This window comes from Saimiri boliviensis, chromosome 6, assembly GCF_048565385.1.
Source record: "Saimiri boliviensis isolate mSaiBol1 chromosome 6, mSaiBol1.pri, whole genome shotgun sequence".
Classification (NCBI taxonomy): Eukaryota; Metazoa; Chordata; class Mammalia; order Primates; family Cebidae; genus Saimiri; species Saimiri boliviensis.
This window is the reverse complement of record NC_133454.1, coordinates 126,750,078-126,777,165: the sequence shown is the minus strand read 5'-3', so window position 1 is coordinate 126,777,165 and position 27,088 is coordinate 126,750,078. Positions and strand designations below refer to the sequence as shown.

The window sequence follows — 27,088 nt, the reverse complement described above, 5'->3', positions numbered from 1 at the left end:
ACCGGGCGCAGTGGCTCACGCCTGTAATTCCAACACTTTGGGAGGCTGAAGCGGGTGGATCACCTGAGATAAGAAGTTTGAGACCAGTCTGGTCAGCATGGCGAAACCCCATCTCTACTAAAATGCAAAAGTTAGCCAGGCGTGGTGGTGCCTGCCTGTGACTCCCCAGCTACTTGGGAGGCTGAGACTGGAGAATCGCTTGAACCGGCGGGGTCGAGGTTGTAGTGAGCCGAGATCACACCATTGCACTCCAGACTGGGTAGCAAGAGTGAAACCTTCTCAAAAAAAATGTGTGAAGCGTTGGGCTGGGATAATGGTCTACCGCCTGACCCGTGTCACAATGGAGAATCTTGGGGCTCATTTATGTCTTCCTCAGGCTTTCTCCATTATCTCTTTTTCTATATGTCCCTCTCTCTTTCTTTGCCTTTCCTCCTCTGGGTCTTTCAAGGTGTGTTTCTCTCCCTGTCCCTGTGCCTGCTATCCTGTGGCATGCTCTGGGGAGGTGGAACTCCCTGCCCATTGGATTGGGGTGGGAAGGCCAGGTGTCCCCAACCTCTGGGGTCTGCCCTCAGTTTCCTGCACATGCATGAAACGTGCTATTTCCTTCTGAACCTGGGCTCTGAGAGTTGCGGCCTGGAAAAATGGTGAACAGACCGGTCTTGTTTTTGAGACAGGATCTCAATTCTGTCGCCCAGGCTGGAGTGCAGTGGCACGATCATGGCTTACTACAGTGTCAAAGTTCCAGGCTGAGGTGATTCTCCTGCTTCAACCTCCTGAATAGTAGGACTACAGGCGCATGCCACCTTATCTGGCTAATTGTGTGTGTGTGTGTGTGTTTTGTTTGAGATGGAGTCTCACTCTGTCTCCTAGGCTGGAGTGCAGTGGTGCTATCCTGGCTCACTGCAACATCAGCCTCCCCGGTTCAAGCAATTCTTCTGCCTCAGCCTCCGCAGTAGCTGGGACTACAGGCACACGCACGCCACCACGCCTGGCTAATTTTTGTATTTTTAGTAGAGACAGGGTTTCACCATGTTGGCCAGGCTGGTCTTGAACTCCTGACTTCAGGCTATCCACCCGTCTCAGCCTCCCAAAGTGCTGGGATTATAGGCATGAGCCACTGTGCCTGGCCTGATCCAGTCTGGAGCCACCATGCCCGGCCTGTTTGTGTATTTTTGTAATGAGATGGGGTTTTGCCGTGTTGACCAAGCTGATCTTGGACTCCAGGCCTCAAGCGACCCTCCCACTAGGTGTGAGCCACTGTGCCTGGCGTGATCATTTGGAGTAGAGGAGTTGGTTTCCCAGAGAAAGTAATAGGTAAACGGAGTAAGGCGTACTAGGTGAAGTGAACAGCATATGCAAAGGCCCAGAGATGGTGTTAATTGAAAAGCAGGCTATGGGTGGAGAGGAAGAGAGACAACTGATGGGCGATAAAGCCTGAGGGCCTGGCAGCCTCATGGGTCACATTACATGCCATATTCATACTTTATCCTGAGATGAACACAATGAAGGGTTTTAGGCAGGGGAGGGAGTAGTTAGATCAGTCTTTTAAGGTAAATGTCTGGCTACCAACATGGACAGGGGGTTGGGTTGAGGACCCTTGGGGCTCTTCTGTGGTTGAGGTTCTAGACAGTGGTGGCTTCTACTAGGGTGGCAGGGATGAGATATGCTAAGAGGCAGATGGGCTTCTGAGATATTTAGGAGGCAAAATCGACACTCTTCCTTCCCTGGTAACATTCAAACATGGCCACATCCATATCCATCCTTGGGGAAAACAACATTAAATCAGCTCGTTGTCCAACACCCTTGTCCATTTCTAGACTGTGCTGCAGAATCAGAGATGATCTTTTACTGTCAGTTTGGGAAGTAGGATGGGCAGATTCCCAGGTTCCTTTGGAGGTAGTGATGAAAGCCTGCTCAGATGGGACTGCCGCCCTCCCGAGACTCAGCAGTCAGCTAAGGAGGTAGTTCTCTGGCAGCACCTGGTGCACATATTTAAAGGCTGGAAGCTTGGACTCAAACATGCTGGGCAATGACAAGCAGTCGGATGAGGTAGTAGAAATGCTGGTCACAGCCTGCCTGGGCCAGACCCAGCTCAGTGACTTTTCTGCAGCTTTAGCAGGAGGAGGCTGGCCCTGGCTGATGGCTTGGCAGTGGTGGGGATGGAAGATTAGAGATGCCCCAGCCACTTCCTAAGGAGTGCTTGCTTCACTGGGTGCCTCTGCAGGGCTGCTCTGCCTTTTTGGGTGGGAAAATGTCAGGTAATCTCACACTTAAAACTGTTCACATCCATTAAAAGGTCACCTTGGGGCTGGACGCAGTGGCTCATGCTGGTAATCCCAGCACTTTGGGAGGCCAAGGCAGGCGGATCACCTAAGGTCAGGAGTTCAAGACCAGCCTGGCCAACACGGTGAAATCCCTCTCTACAAAAATACAAACAAAAAACAAAACAAAAAAATAGCTGAGCATGATGGCATGTGCCTTTAATCCCAGATACTCCAGAGGCTAAGGTGGAAGAATCGCTTGAACCCAGGAGGCAGAGATTGCAGTGAGCCGAGATCTCAGTGAGCTGAGATTGTGCCATTGCACGAGATTGTGCCATTGCACTCCAGCCTGGGAGATAGCACGAGACTCCATCTCAAAAAAAAAAAAAAAAAAAAAAAAGTTCACCTTCTTGAAGTAAATGTTGTGTTTATAGAAACAAGTGCTGCTTTTTGGTGTTTTTTTTTTTTTTTTTTTTTAAAGCGAAGGAAATCCAAGTACAGATGCTGCACAGTTCTGCTGCTGCCACTGAAGGGTAAAGCCAGGGGCTCCCTGGCCTTGGCCAGGACCTTCTGACTGACTTGCTCACACGCACACACCAAAGCAGAAAAGGTTTAGTTTGTTTTTAACGGCTTTTTATTTAAAAAAAAAAAAACAAAAAAAAACAAAAAAAAACAAAAAAAAAACCCAAACAAAACAAAAAACAAAAACAACAACAACAACAAAAAAAACACCCCCAAACAAAAACAAAACCTAAATTAAAATATTTCCCATTGGAGGCTATTTCTTTTTTTGTCTTTTAAAAATTTTATTACACAAATATCACCCACTCCCATGTGTCAGAGGAAAGATGTCCTTGCTCTCTCTAAACCAATAGTGGAGTACTTTTAGAAAACAAAACAAAGACCAACTAGCTTCCTCCCCTGGCCCAAAATAACCTCAACTTGTCAACTGAGATAGCATAAGACTTATCCCCTTAATGCTTACATTTAATTTAAACTTTTTAGCACAACATTGGAGATTGACTCTAAATCAGCAACAAAAAAATATATATTTACAATATTTCTCCAAAAAACAACACAACCAAACCCTTTAAACATAAGTGACTTTAGGAGTTTTATTTATGGAGCAGTTATTTTTTTAATCACCAAGTGATTTTATATTATATATATATATATATAAATTTTCTTCCTTTCCTTTGTGGTTTTTCGCCCCGGTGCTTGGAAAGATGGAGGCAGGGGTTCTGGTCCTGCAGTCTGAGGGCAGGCTCTCCTGTCAAGGCCGTGTCTAAGAGCAGATTGTAGGACATGCGATGGGACTCCCCAGGTTCCTCTGTCCTCCAACAGAGACACTTCTTTGCTCCACGTGGACCAGCCCTCACCTCTAAAAACCATTTCCCCTCACAGTCCCAAAGAAAAGTAAAACCCAGTCATGGCATGGTCCATCTGCTGCCACTCCTGGGCTCCCTTTTCTGCTGACCAATTTATGTGCACGGTAAAAATGCATGTTTTTCCAAACCCCAAAAACAAACATAAAAACCAAAACCCAAAAGAAACCATCGGCTTGGAAATTTCTGTGGATGAAATGTCCCAAAGTCAGAGGCACTCTCCCGGCACAATCCCTGCTCTGAAGGGGTCTCTCCACCTCCCCTTTTTATAAAAAGACAACAAAATAAAACAAAGTAATCTTTTCAGTATTTTCCACAGGAGCAACCAAAGAAAAAGGCAGGAAGCTTCCAATTATAGATCATTAACAATAATAAGGTTTTTGCTCAATACCCAGGGTTCTTTACAGAGAAGTTCCCCTAACTGAGGCACTCTGGAATAAGTCACTGGCATTTCCTCAAAGTTTCAACCCCAGATTACTGGGGCCTGGAGACCAATGGAAGTGGCAGAGGGTCATGGGAGCAGACTGCTGTTTATAAGGTGCAGCCAAAAGATTCAGCAGATTGGAAGAAACAGACAAAATGCCACCCCTGACCAGGACCCAGTTTGCTCTAAGAAGGCCAGTTAATGCCAGGGTCAAAACTGGGCTAGGTGGCAAAGAGGGGACCCCTCTGCCTCTATTGCTTTGGAAGTGGCAAGGGTGCAGTTGGCGTCTCTCTTCTGGGTGGTTCACGTTTCAGACCCCTGGTGCCTGGGCTCCATTCCCTACCCCTGTAGGGCTTCAGGAGGAGGAAAGCCTGAGACTGGGCTACAGGAAAGGGGCCAGAAAGGGACAGGGCTGGAGGACCAGAAGGTGGGGGGGACAAGGTTGTGCTATCAATATCCTTACAGAGGGGGAGCAGAGTGCAAATTTGCGTCTATCATTTATAAGCTCTTGCCATAGGCTGCTGCTGAGCATCTCCTCACACACTTAAAAATATTGACCCAAAAGAAAATTCCGACCTTTCTTCTTCTTTTTTTTTTTTTTTTAAAGTGCAAAAAGCTCTCTGCTGCCCTAGAGAGAGGATCTTTGGACAGGCCGTTCAATGCAAAGTAAAAGGGGGCAGCTGATGGGGCTCGACAAAGGGTGGTGGAGTGGGAGACACCATGCTCCCCTCCCTCCCTCCCTCCACACACACGCAGAATACACTCAGCCACACACACAGAGGCACATGCACACCCCCTTCCATGGCTGCAGGCAGAGGGCAGGTGACTGGCTTCTAAGCAGGACCCCCTGGATGCCCTGAAAGGTCAGTGAGCTACTGGAGCTAGACACAGGCCTGGGCTGTGGGGCTCTGCTAAACCAGAGGCCTGGAGGAGCCTGGCTGGGAAGCAGGTCAGGGCTTGGCCCAGTCCTCTGCCGCCTCCAGCTTGGGGGAGATAGGCTGCTCCCTCTGAGGACGTGCATCCTGGGAAAGCCTTCTTCAGGCAGAATGAAGACACATGGAAAAGGGCAGCCAGTGGGAGGCAAAAGAGAGGGGAACAAGGAGATGGTGCCTGTCTCAGAATCTACTTGGGTAGCAATAAAATGGGTGTGTCTCTGGGGTAGACAGTTCCAGCTCCTCTGAAGAGCTTCAACCCCAATAAGTGCAATAAGGACCTCATAGAGACTAGCAGGTAAGTTGGGTAGGCTGGGGTAAGAAACCTCATTATGTGAACGAGTACGAGTGCTGGGCAGAATCAAGCTCAAGGGAGAGGAAAGGAGGGAGAGCACAGACATGGACACGAGGTCTGGGACATCTCAACAGCACCAGTGTGATCGGCACGGGTATGGGATTCCTGGGGCTGCTGGCCCCTCCTGCGTTAAGCCGGGAGAGTGTGATGGAGGAGAGACGTGCACTGGACACCACAAGGAGAGCCTGGCTGTGGAGACAGGGCCGCTTTCTTCCCTGGGAGTTTGCTCAGAACCAGGCACTGCTGGGGACCATGGGTGGGGAGGAGGGGCACAGGGCCCAGTGCAGATGAAGGTTGCACAAACACCCCAAACTCAGAGCCCGGCCTCCTGGCAGGCGAGTAAGCAAGCAGGCACCTCGACAGCACAGCCTGTGCTTTCCCTTCGGATCAATCTGCTACTCCCTTTTCCTTAGGAGGGAGAGGAGCAGGCAGGTAAGCCTGGTGTCCACCACCCTCTCTGCCCCGCCTGTAGAGGAAGGGCTCAAGGGACAGGAGAGCAGAGAGGGAGTGTGACGCTGGCCTCAGAGCCCGTGCAGGGTTGAGGAGAGTCTCCTCGGTGGGGAGTCAGGGGAAGATCGGTTTCCTGTTCAGTCTGGGCTGGGTGTGTCTTAGCTGATCTTCTGTATCAGCTTCTCGTCAGACAGGCAGTAGAGGCTGTTGATGGACAAGTCTGAGATGAAGTGCTCGCAGGCTTTTCGAGTGATCTGCTTGCATCCTCGAAGGTCGATCAAGGTGACGTTGGCAATGCGCCGTAGGTAGATCAGGGTCTGGTCTGTCAATTTATTGCAACCTGTCGGGAAAGTGCCCATAATGACAATGCTCACATATACACAACCATAAAAGCCTTCCTCAGCCATTCAATTCCCGTGCCTTCTTTCCTTCAAAATGCTAAACAAAAGCCCTCTTTGTCCCACAACTATCTGGCTCAGAGACTAGCAGTGCCATCAGCACCACTAAAGGGACCCTGCTTCCTCACTCCCATCACCATCTGAAAAGCACAAGGGCTGCAAGGCTGACCAAACTCCAGCTGAATGCTGGCCGTGCACACAGGCAACCAACTTAACTACTAAAGGCCTCAGTCCCCCGTCAGTTAAAAAAGGGATAGAAATCCATGTTCTTGTCCAGATGTGAAGAAACGAGCTGACGTGGGTCCATCAACAGACCCAGGGTCATTCTGGTTTACTGATCAAGTTCCAAGGAGGGCTGGAGGCAGGGGGCACTGCTGATGATGAACAACCGTAGCGGCATACCTGCCATATTGAGCTCTGTGAGAGAGTAGCGAGTGGAAGACCCGACAGCAGTAAGTAGATTGGAGGACTGATCTGTAAGGTGGCTGCAGTGACTGAGGTCGAGTCGAGATAGGAGGGGCATGTGGCGAATGATGAGGCGAAGTGTGGCATCCGTGATGTCAAGGCCTGCCAGCCGGAAGTCGGTCATGTTCCGGAGCTTGCTGCGATTGTCCTGACCTGCACAGTCAAGAGCCTAGATCAAAACTCTCAATTCTCTAATTCAGCTCCAAGGCTCCAGGCAGCAACAGCTACTTGCTGGCTAGGCCCTCCTGAAGGGGTTAAGTAGAACTGCCCACACCCAGCCCTGCCTTCAGGGTGTGAGCAGTGTGTGTGGGCAGTTTCTAGGAAACCAGTCAAATTTTCTTTCTTCTTAAGCTGCTAGATTATGCCTCACACACACAGCAAAAGGCTATGTGCAGAATGCTGCTCTCCTCCCAATACCACCACACTTTTCTAGATCATGTAAATAGCTTTTGACTCCACCTCAACCATAAAGGCTTCTCAAGACTTTTTCAGGCTTGTACTCTCTGGACCCTAAACTCCACTGACTCACAAATGGACTTACTCCTTTTTTTTTTTTTTTTTTTTTTTGAGATGAAGTTTTGCTCTGTTGCCCAGTTTGGTGGGCAATGGGACAATCTCGGCTCACTGCAACCTCCGCCTCCCAGGTTCAAGCAATTCTCCTGCCTCTGCCTCCCAAGTAGCTGGGATTACAGGTATGTGCCACCACGCCCAGCTAATTTTTTGTATTTTTAGTAGAGATGGGGTTTCTCCATGTTGGTCAGGCTGGTCTTGAACTCCTGACCTCAGGCAATCTGCCACCTAGGCCTCCCAAAGTGCTGGGATTCTAGGCATTAGCCACTGTGCCTGACCTTACTCCGCTGTTTATAGGTACTTATCTGCTTATAGTTACCCTATTCTTGTACATAGTCCATCATTCTGTATTTTTTGAGTCAGAGTTTTGCTCTTGTTGCCCAGGCTGGAGTGCAATGGTGCAATCTTGCCTCACTGCAACCTCTGCCTCCCAGGTTCAAGCAATTCTTCTGCCTTAGCCTCCCAAATATCTGGGATTACAGGCGTATACCACCATGCCTGGCTAATTTTGTATTTTTAGTAGAGGTGGGATTTCACCATTTTGGTCAGGCTGGTCTCGAGCTCCTGACCTCAGATTATTCACCCGGCTTGGCCTCCCAAAGTGCTGGGATTACAGGCATGAGCCACCGCGCCTGGCCACCATCATTCTGTTTTCTTTTTCTTTTAATTTTATTATTTTTAAAATTTATTTATTTATTTATTTATTTTTGAGATAGAGTTTCGCTCTTGTTGCCCAGGCTGGAGTGCAATAGTGCACTCTTGGCTCACTTCAACCCCCGCCTCCTGGGTTAAAGCAATTCCCCTGCCTCAGCATCCCGAGTAACTGTGATTACAGGCATGTGCCACTATGCCCAGCTAATTTTGTAGCTTTAATAGAGACAGGGTTTCTCCACGTTGGTCAGTCTGGTCTCAAACTCCTGACTTCAGGTGATCTGGCCGCCTCAGCCTCCCAAAGTGCTGGGATTACAGGTGTGAGCCACCACACCAGCCTATCATTGTTTCAGTTTGTGCTCTGCTGTTCTTCGACAGCATCATTTCTGAGACTACCTTAGCTTTTGAGGATAAGGTGTGATTGAAGGCAAGTCTAACCCAAGACAAGCAGAGAGAAGTCAGGCCCAGAGCCTACCTGGTTTATCAGCCGGTGGAGTGAGCAAGTCCCGAATTTGAGGGTCCTTGATTCCCACTGCCCACCGAAGATCAAGGGTCCTGAGAAGGGGGCAGCTGGAGGTGCTGAGGGCAGAGACTGCAGACCAGGAGCAGCCTGCTAGGAGGAGGTCTTTCAGTCCTGCAATGGATGGAATGAGCCACGTAATAATATACTGTTTCCTAGCATACTCAGAGCTGTAATAATCTGAGCAAAGTCAACAGACTTCCAGTCTAATAGGAGAAAAGGACTATGCCTAATCTTTCAGTCATTCGGCTAAAAGATTTCCATGGTATCCTATACCACATCTTCTAGCTTTAGTGGTAAAGTGATTGCTTAGTTCTCATCAGAGGAATACAAGAATGAGTGATTTCTCTTTCTAAGCTCAAAATGCTGAAGAGAATTCAAGGGCTTATAAGGGGCTGAATAAGTTACATCTGACTCAAGTTTCCTCTTCAGTGGTTATGTGGAGAAGAACTGCAGCACTGGCAGCAACACCAGTTCCATTCTCTTTGCTGTCCACTGCAGTGACTGGCCTGCCAGTGCAGAGTGCTGCCTTGGAGACTGGCAGTTAAGATGGCCCTGGGTAAATCTCTTGCTAAGCAACAATGGCATGGGACTGCTGCCCTGCATTGCCCTCAGATGATGCTAAGAAGCACTGCCAACAATGCAACTTTTCTGGCCTGCTCCTTCTGGGCCCCTGGAAAGACAGTGGCAGGGCTGCTCACCTACCTGGCAGCCTATTGACGAGCCATGTCAGTTGCTTTTTAGAGATGTTGGTCCAACTGAGGTCAAGGCTGACTGGCTGCCTCTTGATGATGCCACTGAGGGCCTGGGGCACTATGGCCTTACACCTACTCAAGTCAATTTTTGTCCAAAGTCTCTTGTCGCAGCACCTGTGACAGAAGGGAAGAGAACTCGCCTTCATTAACTTGATACACCAACAGTGGAGCTCCCATCACAGGCTGCACCTGGAGGGTCATTCTCCCTAGGTTCTTCTACAAGTATTCAGGGAGCAGACCTTACCATTTTTTGCCTCACAGAATAGGCAAAAAATTGCCTTGAACTCTATGACTAGATGCTTTGCAAACCTGTATGTTGGTAGTATGTAACTTGACCACTTAAACCTGATTGATTTACTCTAGAGTGTTTGAGAATACAACAGTTGTTGGGGACACACAGCAAGCAGTAGTCTATAACCCCTTCACCTGCATTAAAATGGCATGGTTCCTGCTAAAGTGTATATAAGGGAGCCTCTTAAAGTCTTACTGTCTGAATCTAAGAAGGCTTGCTCCATTCTCTCCCTTGTCAGTCACTCGAAGCTGCCCGAGATGCAAGGTGCTGCTCGGCACATCCACAATTCATCATGCCTTCAGCCCATTACTGTATCACATCAAAAGAGGCTCTTTTATCAGGCTTACAAAGTCCTCTCCCACCCTCAAGTCTGCCTGAGTGCTATCCTGACATTTTCTAGCCAGTCCAAGAGCAGAACTGAAATAGACAGGCCTGCCTTTCCACTGCAGTCTACAAATCTACAGGCCACAAACCACATCATGCAGGCTTCCATTTAATATTTTATAGCCCCTGCTCCCTAGCCTGGTTAGCAAGGCACATCATGGGAATCTGATGTGCCTTGCCCTGAAAACCAAGAGGTAGAGCCAGGCAATCCTACTAGCCCTACAGAGAGAAATATTAAGGAGAATTTAGCTACATCACACATTAATTCAGATTTGGGAAATAAATTCATGTTTGCAAAGAATAGGGTCTTTATTTAAAGACTGAAAAGATTTTACCAGTGGCACATGAAGTTTCTATGGCAGAAGCAAGCTGCTGACAATACAGCAGATTTAATGCTGTAAACCTGAGCATGCATCAGAGTCCCCTGGAGGAGGGGATTGTTAAAGAGGTTCTGATTTAAGAGGCCTGTAAGGGCCCTGACAGTTGACATTTCTAAAAGTTCCCAAGTGAATGCCACTGGTCAGGACACCAAGACTACTGTAACAGGATGTGTGTGTGACCCAGATAAAAAGGAAATATCCTAGCGTAAATGTATAACAGACTTAAGGAAAAATCAACAACACCCAATGGGGAAGCTCCTTGTTCATCATCACTAGGAATTTTTCCCCTGAAGTGTCTGTCCAACTTAACAAGAAATGGTAGCTTTCACTAAGGAAGCTTCAAAACTGGACCCTGCTTACTGGAAAAGGGAATTCTGATCCAGGTTTGGGGGATGAGCATTAAAACTGAAGAAAAATATAAGCACCTTCAAATTCATCTTGAAAAGCATGCCCACTACTCTCACTAAATGGAGGGGTAAGTGGTCAGCGGCTTAAATGAGGTCAACTGTGTTATCGGCACCAAAAGAGTGACTAGAACATCATAGGCTCTCAACTAACACGTGATGAGTTCAGCTGACTTGAGGAGGAAATTTTTAGCCCACAAGACTCTGAAGTTTTAGCACAAACAACAAATCTATCTCCCAAACCAGTCTCCCTCCCCGTAACAAAGAGACATGAGAAAGTACAGAGTAGGGTGAGGAGGCAAATGGCCAAAGTTCCCTAATGACATCTGTGGGCACAACTGACCACATCTTTAAACAGGACCCAAAGTTTGGGAAACAGGGTCAATTCACTCCTCATAGGATTCCACAAGCTTTCATATGCCAAGGTTCTTGCTATTCTCATATGGAAAACCTGCCACCTACTCCCAATACCCCTAGTTCCTGACCCCCTGAATCCCTGCTCACCATTTATACCACGTCTTGCACACTCGCATACATTCACAAAGTTCTCTGCGGCTGAGGTAGCGGAAGACAGACATCCAGACCTCCCGCTGCATCCAGCTTTCGTCTCCATCCTGAGCCCAACTGCCCCGGCCATTCAGCCTGGCTGCACCCCCCTCCTCTGCACTGTCATCTTCCTCCTCCTCCTCCTCCTCTTCCTCCTCCTCTCCCCCCAGCCCCTCCTCATCCCCACGCTGGGGGGTTCGGGCTGGGCAGTGCTGCACTAGCACACGGGGGGAATGGCGAAGGTTGGCAGAGGAGGCCGTGATGGCCTGCAGCTTGGGCACAATGGATGTCCCGTGGAGCTCTTTGGTGGGCCTCTGTAGCGTGACAGTGAGGTACGATCCCCGGATCTTGGCTTTCTCAACTTCAGACAGCTCCTTTTTGCCGCTGGGATTGTTCTCCTTTTCCCGTACCATGGTGCGCTCTGTGGCCTGCAGCCGCAGCAACTGCCGCCGTTTGAAGCGCTCATCACGGCTGGCACTGTGGTGGTCGCTGGGGCCAGCCCCAGGGGATGACCGAGTCACCATACCCCGAGGGGAAACCGGGTCATGGATGAGCTGCAGCATGGAAGTGGGTGAATGAGGCGGGGGCGTGAGAGGCTCATCGCAGCTCCGCAGGGGCCGCAGGACTTTGGCTTGCACGGCTTCTTCATCACTCTCTTCCATTTTCCGCTTCTGCAAAACAGGCCCAGAAAAACAACATCAGCACTTGCTTTCTTCCAAACCCTCTGAACAGACAAGGTGGGCCTCCCTTGCTCTCGGGACCACAGAGGAGAGACTGTTGGAGAGGGGGTCATTCCCTCAGAGTTGGCTCAGGCTGGTCTCCAACTCCTGGGCTCAAGTGATCTGACTGCCTTGGCCTTCCAAAGTGCTAGAATTATAGGGATAAGCCACTGCACTTGGTCTAATCTTTTTTTTTTTTAAATTGAGACAGAGTCTCACTCTGTCACCCAGGCTGGAATGCAGTGGCCCGATCTCAGCTCACTGCAACCTCTGCTGCCCGTGTTCAAGCAATTCTCCTGCCTTGGCCTCCCGCATAGCTGGGATTACAGGTGTGATGCCCGGCTAATTTGTTTTCTTTTTCTTTCTTTTCTTTTTTTTTGAGACAGAGTCTTGCTCTGCTGCCAGGCTTCAGTGTAGTGGCTCAATCTCAGCTCACTGCAACCTCTGCTTCTGGGTTCAAGCAATTCACCTGCCTCAGCCTCCTAAGTAACTGGGATTACAGGCGTCCACTAACATACCCGGTTAATTTTTGTATTTTTAATAGAGACGAGGTTTCACCATGTTGGCCAGGATGGTCTCCATCTCTTGACCTCATAATCCACCTGCCTCCACCTCCTAAAGTGCTGGGATTACAGGCGTGAGCCACTGTGCCTGGGCAGCCTGACCATTAGTGTCTCTGACTTACCTCTTTCACTCAAGAGATGTATCTCTGTTTCATGGTGGAAAAAGCCCACATATACCATTTGAACTAAGAAGCCTAAGTCTGACAGCAATAAACACCACTGATGTCTAGTTCTACCAGAGACTAAGTTTAACTCTATCAGGCTGCATCTTCCACTCTATCCCCAAGTGAAAAATAAAGCAGAGAACTAAAACCTCTCTGCGAAACTGCATTGCCATAGAAAGATTCAGTCAGGATTATGGTGAGGAATCCCACAAAGGCCCCCAAGTTTATCTGTGGCATTTGTGCTCTCCAGATACTTGTCCTTTCCTGGAGCCCACTATGACTATGCTATGACAAAGCCCAGTAAACACGTTCCACTAGGAACCATATTATTAGTTCAGGTTTTTTGCAAAGAGACATTTTATGTCTCTAAGCAACAACTGGTTGGAAGAAAATGACCACCTTTGGGTGTTGCCTTTTCCAATGTATTAGAAGGTAATACTAAAACACAGCATTTGCCAACACATCTGCTACAGCAGAGATGCAAACACTCAACATGACTAGTGAAGACACATGTAAAAGCTACTAGTGTAATAATTGGGAGGAGAACATTGGCCCTAGTCAACTTCAAAAATCCTTGCCCTCAAAGAAAAATAGATTGAAAGATTCAACTATCTTAGTATTCAAGTGTGCAGAAATAAAAAGAAGGTAAGAAAACTCCCTTCTGCCCCCTTCCCCGCTTCTGTGCAAGGAGCCTTGGAAGACTGACACTAGGACAGCCATCCCCTCCTGTATATGTCCACAGCAGGTCTTGCCTTGTCAGCCCGAGTAACTACAGTCATTTTGGCCCTTTGACATTACTGGCAACCACTGGTCAGCAACCTCAGCTCCTCTGAGCCAAGGTCATAGTGCTGGTCCTCTCTGGGGGAGGGGCTGCCTCCACATGACACATTTGGGCATGTGGGATGGGCAGGGCAGGGCTTTCTGCCAGGCCACAAAAGTGAAGATGACAAAAATGTGAACCTGCTTAACTGGAAGCTCAAGTACACTGTTATACTCACTGGCTGCCTCAGGCCACTGGCTCCCCTCTAGTTAACATTCCTCAGGGGAGGTCCTACTTACCTCATTTCTCTCCTCAAACAGCCCAGCCACGGTTTGTCTCTTTGTAGGGCCCCAGAGTATAAAAGGACCTTAGGAATTTGCAGATCCCAAGTGGAACAATATTTATTAATACAGAAGACAATACTACAAACTCTAATACTAAATACAAAGAAAATACTAAAAATTAACCAAAGAAAATAGATACCAAATCAAACAAAAATAATCTCCTAGGTCAGAGAAACCGTGTGAACAATCCAAAGGCAAATGCGTGGAATCCCCTACATTTGAAGCCTCCTTTCTGTCACAGTGCAAATCTGATAAGGTTCCTTTACCTGGGCTTTTTCCGAGCTGTCCTCCTGGTAGCACTTTGGACATTCCCAGCAATTTGGCAATTCCTCATTAAGCAACCCCTCTCCATCCATCTATAGGAAGATAGAGATATTTTTAAAAGCCCGTCTCTCAAGCTTCCTTTATCAAACAATAACACAGTTGGGAAGAGTTACCCACTTCTAAACATACTGGTCCATAAAGGAAGAAAAACTGTGAGAGATTCAGCCCCAAATAGCCAATGGTGCTGAACTTGATCCTGACAGTAGGCCTGACAGCTTGGTTTTAGAAACTAATCATCTAGTCTCTGTGACTCAGTGTTCTCCACTGTTAAGATATTAGTTGATATTATTACCTTCACTCTCCCTCAGGAACTAATACACAGAGATATAATATAATTGCCAAGGATACAACAAAACCCACCTTCTAGGATTGTGGTGAAGATTAAATTATTCATTGTGTAAAGAATTTAACAAAGTACTTGGCATACAGCAAACCCTTTGTATTAGCCATTATCATCATCATGGAATCAATACCCTATTTCACTAATTCTGTAGGTTTGAGATATCTTTTTTTTTTTTTTTTTTTTTTTTTGGAGACGGACTTTCGCTCTTGTTACCCAGGCTGGAGTGCAATGGCGCGATCCTGGCTCACCGCAACCTCCGCCTCCTGGGTTCAGGCAATTCTCCTGTCTCAGCCTCCTGAGTAGCTGGGATTACAGGCACGCACCACCATGCCCAGCTAATTTTTTGTATTTTTAGTAGAGATGGGGTTTCACCATGTTGACCAGGATGGTCTCGATCTCTTGACCTCGTGATCCACCCGCCTCGGCCTCCCAAAGTGCTGGGATTACAGGCTTGAGCCACTGCGCCCGGGTTTTTTTTTTTTTTTTTTTTTTTTTTTTGAGACGGAGTTTCACTCTTGTTACCCAGGCTGGAGTGCAATGGCGCGATCTCGGCTCACCGCAACCTCCGCCTCCTGGGATCAGGCAATTCTCCTGCCTCAGCCTCCTGAGTAGCTGGGATTACAGGCACGTGCCACCATGCCCAGCTAATTTTTTGTATTTTTAGTAGAGACGGGGTTTCACCATGTTGACCAGGATGGTCTCGATCTCTCGACCTCGTGATCCACCCGCCTCAGCCTCCCAAAGTGCTGGGATTACAAGCTTGAGCCACCACACCCGGCCGGGTTTGAGATATCTTAACAGATTTAATATGTACCATTTAAATCTTCAAGTTATAATTGATAAAATGGACTTTTAAGATTGTAATGCTGGCTGGGCATGGTGGCTCACACCTATAATCCCAGCACTTTGGGAGGCCAAGGTGGGCGGATCACTTGAGGCCAGGAGTTCAAGACCAACCTGGGCAACATGGTGAAACCCCATCTCTACTGAACACAAAACTAGCTGGGTGTGGTGGTGCATGCCTGTAATCCCAGCTACTCAGGAGGCTAAGGCAGAAGAATTGCTTGAACCCAGGAGATGGAGGCTTCAGTGAGCCAAAATCTCTCCACTGTATTCTATAGCCTGGGCAACAGGATGAGATCATGTCTCAAAAAAAAAAAAAAAAGATTGTACTGTTGTTGAAATATCATTCAGAATCGGGCTGGGCACAGTGGCTCATGCTTATAATCCCAGCACTTTGGGAGGCCGAGTTGGGTGGATCACTTGAGGTGAGGAGTTCAAGGCCAGGCTGGCCAACATGGTAAAACCTATCTCTACTAAAAGCACAAAAATTAGCTGGGTGCAGTGACACGTGCCTGTAATCCCAACTACTAGGGAGACTGAGGCAAGAGAATCACTTAAACCCGGGAGATGAAGGTTGCAGTGAGCTAAGATCGCGCCACTGCACTCCAGCCTGGGTAACAAAAGCAAGAAGACTCTGTCTCAAAATAAACAAAACAAAAGAAATATCATAAGAGTAATTTAAATCATTAAATGAATTTTAAAAACCCTGTTCTTCATTAAATATATGCTTAATGTCTCCAAATACTGCCTACTATTGTTTCTGTTATAGAATTGCTGCTATATAGTATTGAAAAAAACCAACAATCTATAAAAGGTGTACTTCTCACATTTTAACCTTTCTGAAATTGGGCTGCTTCTCATGAATGACAGTGTCTTATCACTCTTAGGCGACAGTCATGATTTTAGCTGATACTTTCTGAGAAGGCCAAGGAAGTACCAGCATCCATGTACTTTAGATTTAAAGAAAGATGGTAGATTCAATTTCATATAGTTTTCTTAAAAATTACACACAGATTTGCCGGGCGTGGTGGCTCAAGCCTGTAATCCCAGCACTTTGGGAGGCCGAGGCGGGTGGATCACAAGGTCAAGAGATCGAGACCATCTTGGTCAACATGGTGAAACCCCGTCTCTACTAAAAATACTAAAAATTAGCTGGGCATGGTGGCGTGTGCCTGTAATCCCAGCTACTCAGGAGGCTGAGGCAGGAGAATTGCCTGAACCTAGGAGGCGGAGGTTGCGGTGAGCCGAGATCGTGCCATAGCTTTCCAGCCTGGGCAGCAAAAGCGAAACTCCGTCTCAAAAAAAAAAAAAATTAAACACAGATTCTTCTGTGTAAGAGCTTTTAAAAAATAATTAAACACAGAATGCATGTAAAACAGTGGATCTCCACACAGGCTGCAAAATTCAGATCAGTGGGGAGCTTCTGGAACACAAAGCCCACATTGGACTCAATCTCTGAGGCTGATACCTGAATTTGTTTTTTTGATTACTTTATTTTTTTTCAAAGCTCTTTAGCTCTGCACTGAGCCTGATACAGACTCAGTGCTCATTAAATGTTACCTGATATTATTACCCTTACTCTCCCTTAGGAACTAATATCCAGATGTACACTGAAGTATACGTATCAGTGATGCCTAAAGGTTTGAGGCATCCTAAACACACTATGCAGTTCCATCATGGCCTGGGGACTCTACACACAGTCCAGATGCCAGACTATAAGCTCCATGAGGATAAGAACTGGGTCTATTTTGTGTACTCTTCTATCCTCAGGGCCTAATGCAGTACCTGACACATTGTACATATATGAATCAAGGGCTGATATTAGACCACTGCATTATGTGACCACAGAGTTGATGGCCTACAGGAGGGACGCTGGCACTCCCATGACAGGTGTCTCATTCTATTGCATCACTCACTCCATCGGCTGAGACGTCAGGAACCCCTTAAACCTCTCCTCACCTGGAGGCAGCCAGGATGAACAATCTCATTGCAGATACAGCATTCCATGAGTTTCTTCTCAAAGTCTTGTGTCTCTTCATTCTGATCCACCTCTCCACAAAGGGAACATGTGACTGAGTGAGGCAGTCTGGGCTACAAGAGGACAAAGATAGAATCCAAGACAACTGACTTAGATCTTTATCATTTCAGTTTCCCTTAAAGTGAAGATGGGAGATTTGGGTCCTACAATTTTCTAGTAAACATCTGGAACCATGGAGGCAGGATGGAGAGAAGAGAGGTTTTTGGTAGGAAAAATGGGGAAGAAGATGAGGACTCAACCGCCTGGGCACTGGAAACTCGTTTATTTTCAGTTGGCCTATCCTTGGCCTCCTGGGTCCTTTCTAATCTACTTGAAGAGGGGAAAGAAGGCAATGATTTGCCCTTCAAATCCTGGTCTCTTGTTTGAAAATCAGGTTAAGCTGAAAGATTAAATCAGATCATTTTTACTACTAGATACTTTCAATCTAAACCTGGGGGGGAAAGGGATAAAATAAAGCCAAAAAGAGAGTATAAACCTTTTCTTTTCAACTCTGAAGTCTCTTTAACTCTATATGTATTTCAGTTCCTTTGGCACCATCACCCCTCCCCCAAATTCTTTATCCAGCAGATCACTCACTGCCAAGCACTGTCGGAGGACACAGGACTGCTTCATGCGTCCAGGCCCACCAAACTTCTTCATGTCTCTGCAGTAGTGGCAAACACCACATTCTCCTTGTACACAGGCTTTGCATTTTCGACACCGCACTCGTCTCCGTCTGGCCCCTGACACAATCGGGGAGGCAGCAGCTGGCCTCACAGGTGTTAACCGTGGAGCTGGTTTCATAGTGTGAGGCTTTGTAATGGGGATGGTAGGAACCCGCACCTTTGGCCGGGTGGGGAATTTAAGCTGGAAAGAGAAAGCAGTGAGGTCAAATATATTAGGTTGCTTTAAGACTGGAGAGGGTAGAAGATTACATGGTAGCATACCTAGCCTGGGGCTTGGCCCACCATGGCCTATGGCCAGAGCCGTCCACTGTCTGTTTTTAGAATACACTTTATTGGCACACAACTCATCTTGTATATGTATTATCAATAGCTGCTTTCATGCTACCATGGTAGAACTGAGAAGCTGTGACTGTGTGGTATACAAAACCTAAAATATTTATTATCTTGATCTTTACAGAAAAATTTGCTACCCCTTGTCCTAGCCCTTTGGCCTACTAATTCAGCTGTTTCTCTTTCATTTTGCAGAGCTGTTAAGACTGACCACTCCCTGAGCTTTTTGTGTTAAATGCCATGTACCATTTTCATTCCAGGAGCCCTCCAATATTTCTTCATCTTGACTGCTCAGATTGTACTCCTCAAGACAGGAAACCACTTGAAGGTAAAACTAATCTTGTTCATTTCTTTAGTACTCCAAATCCGAGCATACAACCTGGTACACAGCAGACACTCTAATAATATTTAAGTGTGGAACACATTTCTTAGCATTTGTATTTACCCTGCTGGTGACCGTTTCAAGGACAAGAACCATGTTTTCTACTACTTTAATTTCTTACCATATCTTAGACATTTTTTTGACACAAAATACTCAACAACCAGAAATGACTTAATTGTTTTAAGGCAGTCTCCTGTGGCCAAACAGAGGCCAAGTGGGATTCCTCCAAGTGGGATTCCTCTCTCAAGCGACGAGGAGGTGATTCATTAAATATATTGTTCAACTCCATACCTTTATATTCTGCCTAAACACCCCTGGAATGTGATGGCTTTGCAAGTTTCAGCTAGGGAACAACAGAAGCCTAATTTATTTGCCAAATTCATGGCTAGGATCAGAATGCTATCATTTATTAATATATAACCTTGATAGAGGACAGTATGGGGAAAAAATTATACAAGATCTAAACTGAAGAGGCATGAAAATTCGTAACTGACAATTTATTAGCTGACAGCAATTCCTTTCTTTTCTCTTTCTTTCTTTTTTTTTTGAGACAGAGTTTTGCTCTTGTCACCCAGGCTGGAGTGCAATGGCGCACTCTTGGCTCACTGCAACCTCCATCCACTTCCTGGGTTCAAGGGATTCTCCTGCATCAGCCTCTGGAGTTGCTGGGATTACTGGCGCCCGCCACCAGGCCCAGCTAATTTTTGTATTTTTGGTATAGACGGGTTTCACCATGTTGGCCAGGCTGGTCTTGAACTCCTGACCTCAGGTGATCCACCTGCCTGGGCTTCCCAAGGTGCTGGGATTACAGGCGTGAGCTATCGTGCCTGGCCCCTTTCTTCTCTTTTCAATTTTATACTGAAAAGTCCAAGTTAAGGGGATTTTGAGAGCATGATCTTACTATGTCAAAGAAAAACTTTAGATAATCTATGTAATTATTTATTTATTTATTTATTTATTTTTTGAGACGGAGTTTCGCTCTTGTCACCCAGGCTGGAGTGCAATGGCGCGATCTCGGCTCACCGCAACCTCCGCCTCCTGGGTTCAGGCAATTCTCCTGCCTCAGCCTCCTGAGTAGCTGGGATTACAGGCACGCGCCACCATGCCCAGCTAATTTTTTTGTATTCTTAGTAGAGACGGGGTTTCACCATGTTGACCAGGATGGTCTTGATCTCTTGACCTTGTGATCCACCCGCCTCGGCCTCCCAAAGTGCTGGGATTACAGGCTTGAGCCACCGCACCTGGCTATGTAATTATTTTAACTGGCTTTCAATCATATCTGTGAAGATAATAGAGTAACCGGTCAGAAGGAGAGGAGCTGATGCATTTTGGTGAACAAATGCACATTTTGGCATCTGATTCTGGAAGGAGGCCTCCCAGTTTGATAGTTCTGTTAAGAGAGTCACCTCCAAAGATAGCCAATTACCCTGACCTACAAGTCAAAACAGAACCAAGTAATGATTTTCTGTCAGTTTGTATTAATGCACCAAAAGCCATCTGCCTCTAGCTGTTCTTTTTTCCCCCAGAATAGTAATGATCAACTAACAAAAGGCTTAAGTAGCCTGAAGATCAGGCAAAATAGTTTCTTACCTTATCCCTTTTTGGCCACTGTACTATAGGAACTCCAGTGAGGGCTAACTTGGGATCGCTGTTGGCAAGCTCCTCCAGCAAAATCTAAGTGTAGGAGGGGAAAGAAGGAAAAAGCAGGGCAGGGTGAACAAAGAGCCAACCACTCTGAACAGCATTTAGACTCTGCCTCAGTACCCTTGAGTGGCAAGTGAGGCAAGGTGGCAACTGTCTGTATTTGCCCTTCATATAGAGACTCACAGAAAAACAAATAAATCAAAGATGAAAGAGAAAACTCAAACTTGGGCTCTGCAGTATTATCAAAACTTTGAGGCCGGGCATAGTGACTCATGCCTGTACGAGACACGGGAAGATCACTTGAGCCCAGGAGTTTGAGACCAGCCTGGGAAATACAGCAAGATCCATCTCTCCTGTGGGCGGGTGGTGGTGGTGGGGGAGCAGAAAGGACTTCAAACTCACCTTTGCACCCAATCCCTTACTTGTGTACTCATTATACTAACACACTGAAGCAACTAGCTTACTGTGGCGACAAGTGTTACTTCTCATACAGTTCTACATGACAGTAAAACTTTATTATTGCCTCTTCACTTTTCTACACCAGTTAGTGAATATTATTAGGTAATTAAGTAGTGCCTTCATTTCTCAGATTGAACAAAGTGGCATAAAAATGATTGGCTAATATAGAATTAATGAGATGAACAGTACAGCCTAATGCGCTGATTCAACCCAGGGCTCTTTTCTTCTAAGGCTGAAACAGAAATCTCAATCTCAAATCTCTCTCTCTCTTCCCTTTCTCATACACACACACACCCCTACCCACCCACATTCAGAATCTGCTGTTTGCCTTTACTTCTCTAAACGGGGAAACGAACAATCTTAGGGGCAACAGTTCTCATGTCTTTACCAATCAAATTTAAATGACTTAGGAACAATGCTATAGTGAGAAAATGTCACTTAGGTAAATCATGATGGTTGACTGTTATTCTGAAACAAATCTTTTTTTTTTTTTGAGACAGAGTCTTGCTCTGTTGCCCAGGCTGGAGTGCAGTGTTGTGATCTCGGTCACTGGAACATCCGACTCCCAGGTTCAAGCCATTCTCCTGCCTCTGCCTCCCGAGTAGCTGGGATTACAGGTGCCTGCCATCACACCCGGCTAATTTTCGTATTTTTAGTAGAGACAGGGTTTCACCATGTTGACCAGGCTGGTCTCGAACTCCTGACCTCAGGTGATCCGCTCATCTTGGCCTCTCAAAGTGTTGGGATTACAGCGTGAGCCACCACACCTGCACAAATCTTTTGGCTTTAGACAGACAGAAACTCCTGAAGCCCAATCTTCTAGTATAGTGAAATCCTTCTTCCTCTGACCTAATGAGCCCTAAAGCAACACCAACAGCAAAATAACTCAAATATGAGAGACAAGTTACACGATTCCTTTTCTGGCTGCCTTAGCTATGTACAGGATAGTAACTGTTTCAGCAAATACTAAACTCTGATCCTGGACAGGTTAGCAAGTCTGGGTCATTGCTAATAATTGTTCTCATAATCCTGTGTGCTCTGCCCCTGGAGATGAGGACTTTTATTTATTTTCATCCTTAACCTAAGGATTCTGCTCCAAATTCCAAAGTTGGGACTCAGACCCTTTAACTCATAGCCAAGAAACTCCTCTACTAAGATCCCCTTTTGCCAAGTCTCCAGATGCCGCTCACCTTCCCCCAAACTGATTTCATTTGCGGACGTTTTATTTACTTCAAGTTGCTATGGCATCCTTTTCTGTTAGCACCATACAGCTTGGGGGTGAAGAGGCGGGGTGTGGTGCCCCAGGTGGGACAAGGCTCTGGTATGGGCTCCTAATCTCCCTCGGGTGAAATATTCAGGTCCATTCAAAATGTGTGCTAGGGAGTGCATGACTCCCCTCCCCCACTTCGCACTGCCAGAGTAGGACTCTGCCCATTTCCTCTGCCGAACAGAACTGAGCTGTCCACAAACAGGGACTTTCCACTTTCACCAAAACAGACTGCACAGTAAGATATGCAATTAAAAGAGTAGAAAAGGAACTTAACTGTTCACCAAAAGCAGTCTAATTCTACCTGCAAGATTTTTGTGGGGAATGGGGAAGGAGAGGCGGAAAACTGTGTTGGTGTGTGTGGGGGGCGGCAGCTGTTCATACATACACGACTCAGTTACTGGGGTATGTGTGGGTGTGGAGGGAAATGCAGATTTCCTTCCAAGCCTTATTTTGCTGGGGCCATTCAACCAAGCACGCCCTGCTTTCATCAAAAAAGGCAGACTCCAGCTGAGGCCCTACAAGAAACCATATAAAGAAGCCACCACCCTTCACTAGAGGGGGTTTGGGATAGGAGAGCGGGGGTGGAGTGCGGGAAAGCTGACGCCTATCTCGGCTCCAGGCATTCGGGAGAACATTTAAACACAGGCCCACACCCTACAGATCACAGGAAGGGAAGGAGAACAGACGGTGCCTGGGCAGAGAGAGGGAAAGGGTTCTCAAAAGCCAAGCAACCCAATTCAAAAGCACATCCCACCAGGTGAGGGAACAAGTGCAATGACGGCTCAAGCAACATGAAGTAACACAGCATTGTCCTGGACTCGCCCGGCAGGCAGTTTCTTCTGCCTCTTCACTGAGACAGAAGTCTCTATAGTTACACGCACCCCAAACCAGAAAGGGTTTGCCGATCGACCGCCTGACCTTTCGTTTCCTGTCGCTCTGGAGCTGCCGAGGCTCTTGGTGAAGTTTCCCCAGCGTCTTTGTTTTGTTTTCTGTACTGGAAGTTCTCCTGAAGGAGTTAGATATTCTGCCTCTAGGAAAATCCGGATTTACTTGAATATTCTGGAATCTCCCAGAGCACATAGAGCCGGGCAGTCCAGCTCTGACCCTTCAGACTACCCAGAGGGAGCAGCGTGCAGTGCTCTGGGCTCCTTCTCGAGCCCTTCAGCTCAGCCGCGGCTTCCTGTGCCTGCGAACAATGCTGCTGCGTCACCCACATGCAGCTCCCAGAAATGCTTTGCAACGGAAGATGGCAGGAGGGGGAGCCGAGCGAGAGTGAGCGAGCCAGGCAGAGGGCCCAGCCGTTCTGCTGCAGAGCCGGGAGGGGGTGTGTTCAGCAACTGCTTTCTTCCTCGCGATTGGAAGAGGACATGCCAGGGAGGGGAGCTCAGCCACAGCCCCCGCCCTGTCTCCCTCCCACCACCACTGCAATAGGAGAACCTAGGGCCAGCCCCCTGAGGGCTCCCGGTGGCAGACTTCTGAAGGCGCCAGCCAAAGGGAAGGCTTTAACTCATTCTGCAGGCTACACTAGGCACCTTGGCCCACATTTGTCCTTGTCTCAGTCCACACCCTTCCCCTCAGGGTCACCTCTCACTGTTAAAGCCAGAACGCTCTGGTTAACGGCACACACACTTATCTGTCCCCTCTCAGCAAGCAGAGGGGATTGCCCAAAGTCCCGCCTCTCTGGATGAACTAGGCAAGGAAGCTGAGTTCCTCTTGAGTTATCTTCTCTCTCTGGCACACTTCCTGCTTCATCTGCCCTCGCTGACTTGCTCCCAGCCCACAATCCAGAATCTGCATGTGTTCCAAAAAACCTTCAGAAATGGCCCATGTTAGCCAATATTGAGATATTTAATAAATTATGGCTAACATCAACTACATCCAAAACAGATGCCTGCTTCTGATTCTGACAAGAACTCCACCCCCACAGTACAGTACTAGAAATATCTGCACAGCAATCCTGCAGCAGCTCCACTACGACCAAGTCAAACAACTTGAGGCACAACCTAAGGGCAACACACTTTATCCCAACTCCCGCAGTACCCTTTGCCTGTAAGATTCTCTCACCCTCAGAATACCATTTCCATTTGGATTTCCATTTCTATTCAAGTCTGTTTGCCTGTCTCATTCTTGATATTCCCTAAATGAAGCAGCCAGTCCTGCATCCTGTCAAGACACTTCACTGCCACTTTCTGACAGCCCCGTGAACAAGTATTGCTCACACCTCTGCACACCGATTCCCCAATCCCCAGACCACCAGCTTGGATGAAGCTCAGACTGCATACATATTCCCTTCAGTCTACAGGAGGAAGGGAAGGAGCAAATTCTGGTTGAGTTTCCAGTGTACCAAACATCAACATGGGAAAACTTCAGTAGGAATCAAATACTTGGCAGAAAGTTTGGGTTTGAATTTATGTGATTTTTAGACCCTTACAAATGTAAACTGCCTTTCTGCAGATGCTTTGACTTAAACATCCAGCTCTTAAGCATTCTTATTTCTTTCCAGGACAGTTGTTTCTGGTACAGATTTAGTGGCTAAACAGGCTTTCTAAAGTCTGGGGCTTTGCTGCCAGGGGTTACATATGTTATTTTTATGGTAGTTTATGAGGGGAAGGAGAGATCTTTGTGCTCTCGGCTGAGCTCTTCCTGGAAATGCTTATATGGTCATCCTAACCCTAAACCTCTCCCTGGCACTAAATATTAAGACTCAAGACCCAGTACAATCAGCTTATTTTGTTTGAAAAGCTTTCCTTAACAGTGATAGAGCTACTGAGAGGTCTTCTGGGAAAATCCTTATTTTGATCTTCAGTGCTATCTATACTAGAGAGAATGAAGTAAAAATACATAAGAGAAAACACGTTCCTTTAAAACAAACATAAGTTCAAGATGCAGCAAGCGCAAATTCTAGACACCACCAGGAAAGGACAAAAATCAGATAGGGCACTAGGAAACTCACTCCCCGTAAGTTTCCAAATCACAAATAAAACAAGGCCTGGTAGGGCGCAGTGGCTCATGCCTGTAATCCCCAGCTACTCGGGAGGCTGAGGCAGGAGAATGGCTTGAAGCCGGGAGGCAGAGGCTGCAGTGAGCTGAGATTGTGCCGCTGCACTCTAGCCTGGAGAACAGAGCAAGACTCTGTCTCAAAAAACAAACCAATAAACAACAAAAAACCCCAAAAAACAAGGCCTAACTTTTCCCCTTCCTGCTAATAATTCAGAACAAAAGGCAAAAAAGAGGCTGGGCAAAGTGGCTCACGCCCGTAACCCCAGCACTTTAGGAGGCCAAGACAGGTGGATCACCAGGTCAAGAGATGAAGACCATCTTTGGCCAACATGGTGAAACCCCATCTCTATTAAAAATACAGAAATTAGCTGGGCGTGGTGGCGTTGAGTCTGTAGTCCCAACTACTTGGGAGGCTGAGGCAAGAGAATCGCTTGAGCCCAGGAGGCAGAGGTTACAGTGAGCTGAGATTGTGCCACTATACTCCAGCCTGGGGACAGAGAAAGACTTTGTCGCCAAAAAAAAAAAAAAAAAAAAAGGGCTAAAAAGATCAGAATTGCTAAGACCAAAAAAAAAAAAAAAAAAAAAAAGAACTGCTTAAGACCATGACATTACATAATACAATATAATGAAAATATTTAAAATAATTATATGTATTTTAATGTAACCATATATGCTTCATAACCAAGTTATAATATTTAAAACTTTCTATTCAGTAAGAATGTATGAATTATTACAAATATTTTGTTAGTTAAAATTGCAAATGAAGTTTTATTTGTATAGGTTGGCCCTTTTTCTGGAGACAGGGTTTTGCTTTGTTGCCCAGGCCAAAATGCAGTGGTACGATGACGGCTTACTACAGCCTAGACCTCAGCCTCCCGAGTAGCTGGGACTACAGGTGCACACTACCATGCCCAGCTAATTTCTTAATCTTTTTTTGAAGATGGAGCCTGGAAACAGAGCAAGACTCCGTCTTAAAACAACAACAATAACAAAATATCTGTGGCCGAGTGTCGTGGCTCACACCTGTAATCCCAGCACTTTGGGAGGCCAAGGTGGGCGGATTATGAGGTCAGGAGATGGAGACCAGTCTGGCCAATATGGTGAAACCGCATCTCTACTACAAATACAAAAATTAGCTGGGCGTGTTGGTACGCGCCTGTAGTCCCAGCTACTCAGGAGGCAGAAGCAGAAGAATCGATTGAGGGGTGGAGGTTGCAGTGAGTTGAGATGGCACCACTAGACTCCAGCCTGGTGACAGAGTGAGACCGCTTTTCAAAACAAACAAACAAACAAAACAAAACAAAACAAAACAAATCTGTAAGCCTGGACACCCGGGACTTAAAAAAATAAAAAAAGTCTGGCTTGGCTGGGTAAGGTGGTTCATGCCTGTAATCCCAGCACTTTGGGAGGTCGAGGCAGGAAGACTGCTCAAGGCAAGGAGTTCAAGATTCAAGACCAGCGTGGTGAAAACAGCAAGACCTCATTGCTAAAAACAATAATATAGAAAAATTTAAAAACATTTAAAAATATGCCTTAATGGAATAAGAGCTAACTATACTGGGTCTTCTACTAGTTCTCTTATTAGTGTCAGAATCACCCCCATTGTCAGCTGAAGATAATTCCTAATTAGTATTTCTGAGTTATTTGCAACCATAACTCTTTCCTGGTTCGATCTCATCATATTCCTAGGATGGAGCCTAATGTAAATTTTCAGATCATAGTTCCAAAATAAAATGTTAGATTCTGCCGGGCGCGGTGGCTCAAGCCTGTAATCCCAGCACTTTGGGAGGCCGAGGCGGGTGGATCACGAGGTCAAGAGATCGAGACCATCCTGGTCAACATGGTGAAACCCCGTCTCTACTAAAAATACAAAAAATTAGCTGGGCATGGTGGTGTGTGCCTGTAATCCCAGCTACTCAGGAGGCTGAGGCAGGAGAATTGCTTGAACCCAGGAGGCGGAGGTTGTGGTGAGCCAAGATCGTGCCATTGCACTCCAGCCTGGGTAACAAGAGTGAAACTCCGTCTCAAAAAAAAAAAAAAAAAAAAAAAAAATGTTAGATTCTTAGAT

The 27,088-nt window shown here is 46.7% G+C and overlaps 1 protein-coding gene across 5 annotated transcripts in view; it reads right to left on the bottom strand.

The window, feature by feature from the left end:
- Window positions 1-3,291: 3,291 nt before the first annotated feature.
- Window positions 3,292-27,088, bottom strand: part of KDM2A (lysine demethylase 2A) — a 150,023-nt gene continuing 126,226 nt past the window's right edge. For 4 of the 5 annotated variants that reach the window (XM_074401761.1, XM_039470717.2, XM_039470716.2 and 1 more), the window contains 9 exons: window positions 20,238-20,321; window positions 17,847-18,116; window positions 17,192-17,323; window positions 13,989-14,078; window positions 11,131-11,843; window positions 9,117-9,280; window positions 8,367-8,525; window positions 6,608-6,823; window positions 3,292-6,147 (listed from right to left, as the gene is read on the bottom strand). In XM_074401761.1, coding sequence (XP_074257862.1) covers window positions 5,966-6,147; window positions 6,608-6,823; window positions 8,367-8,525; window positions 9,117-9,280; window positions 11,131-11,843; window positions 13,989-14,078; window positions 17,192-17,323; window positions 17,847-18,116; window positions 20,238-20,321 — 2,010 coding nt within the window. In that variant the 3' untranslated portion in view covers window positions 3,292-5,965. Of the gene's footprint in view, window positions 6,148-6,607; window positions 6,824-8,366; window positions 8,526-9,116; window positions 9,281-11,130; window positions 11,844-13,988; window positions 14,079-17,191; window positions 17,324-17,846; window positions 18,117-20,237; window positions 20,322-22,938; window positions 25,536-27,088 lie in introns of those variants that run through there. The other variant, XM_039470719.2, reaches the window with a different exon arrangement.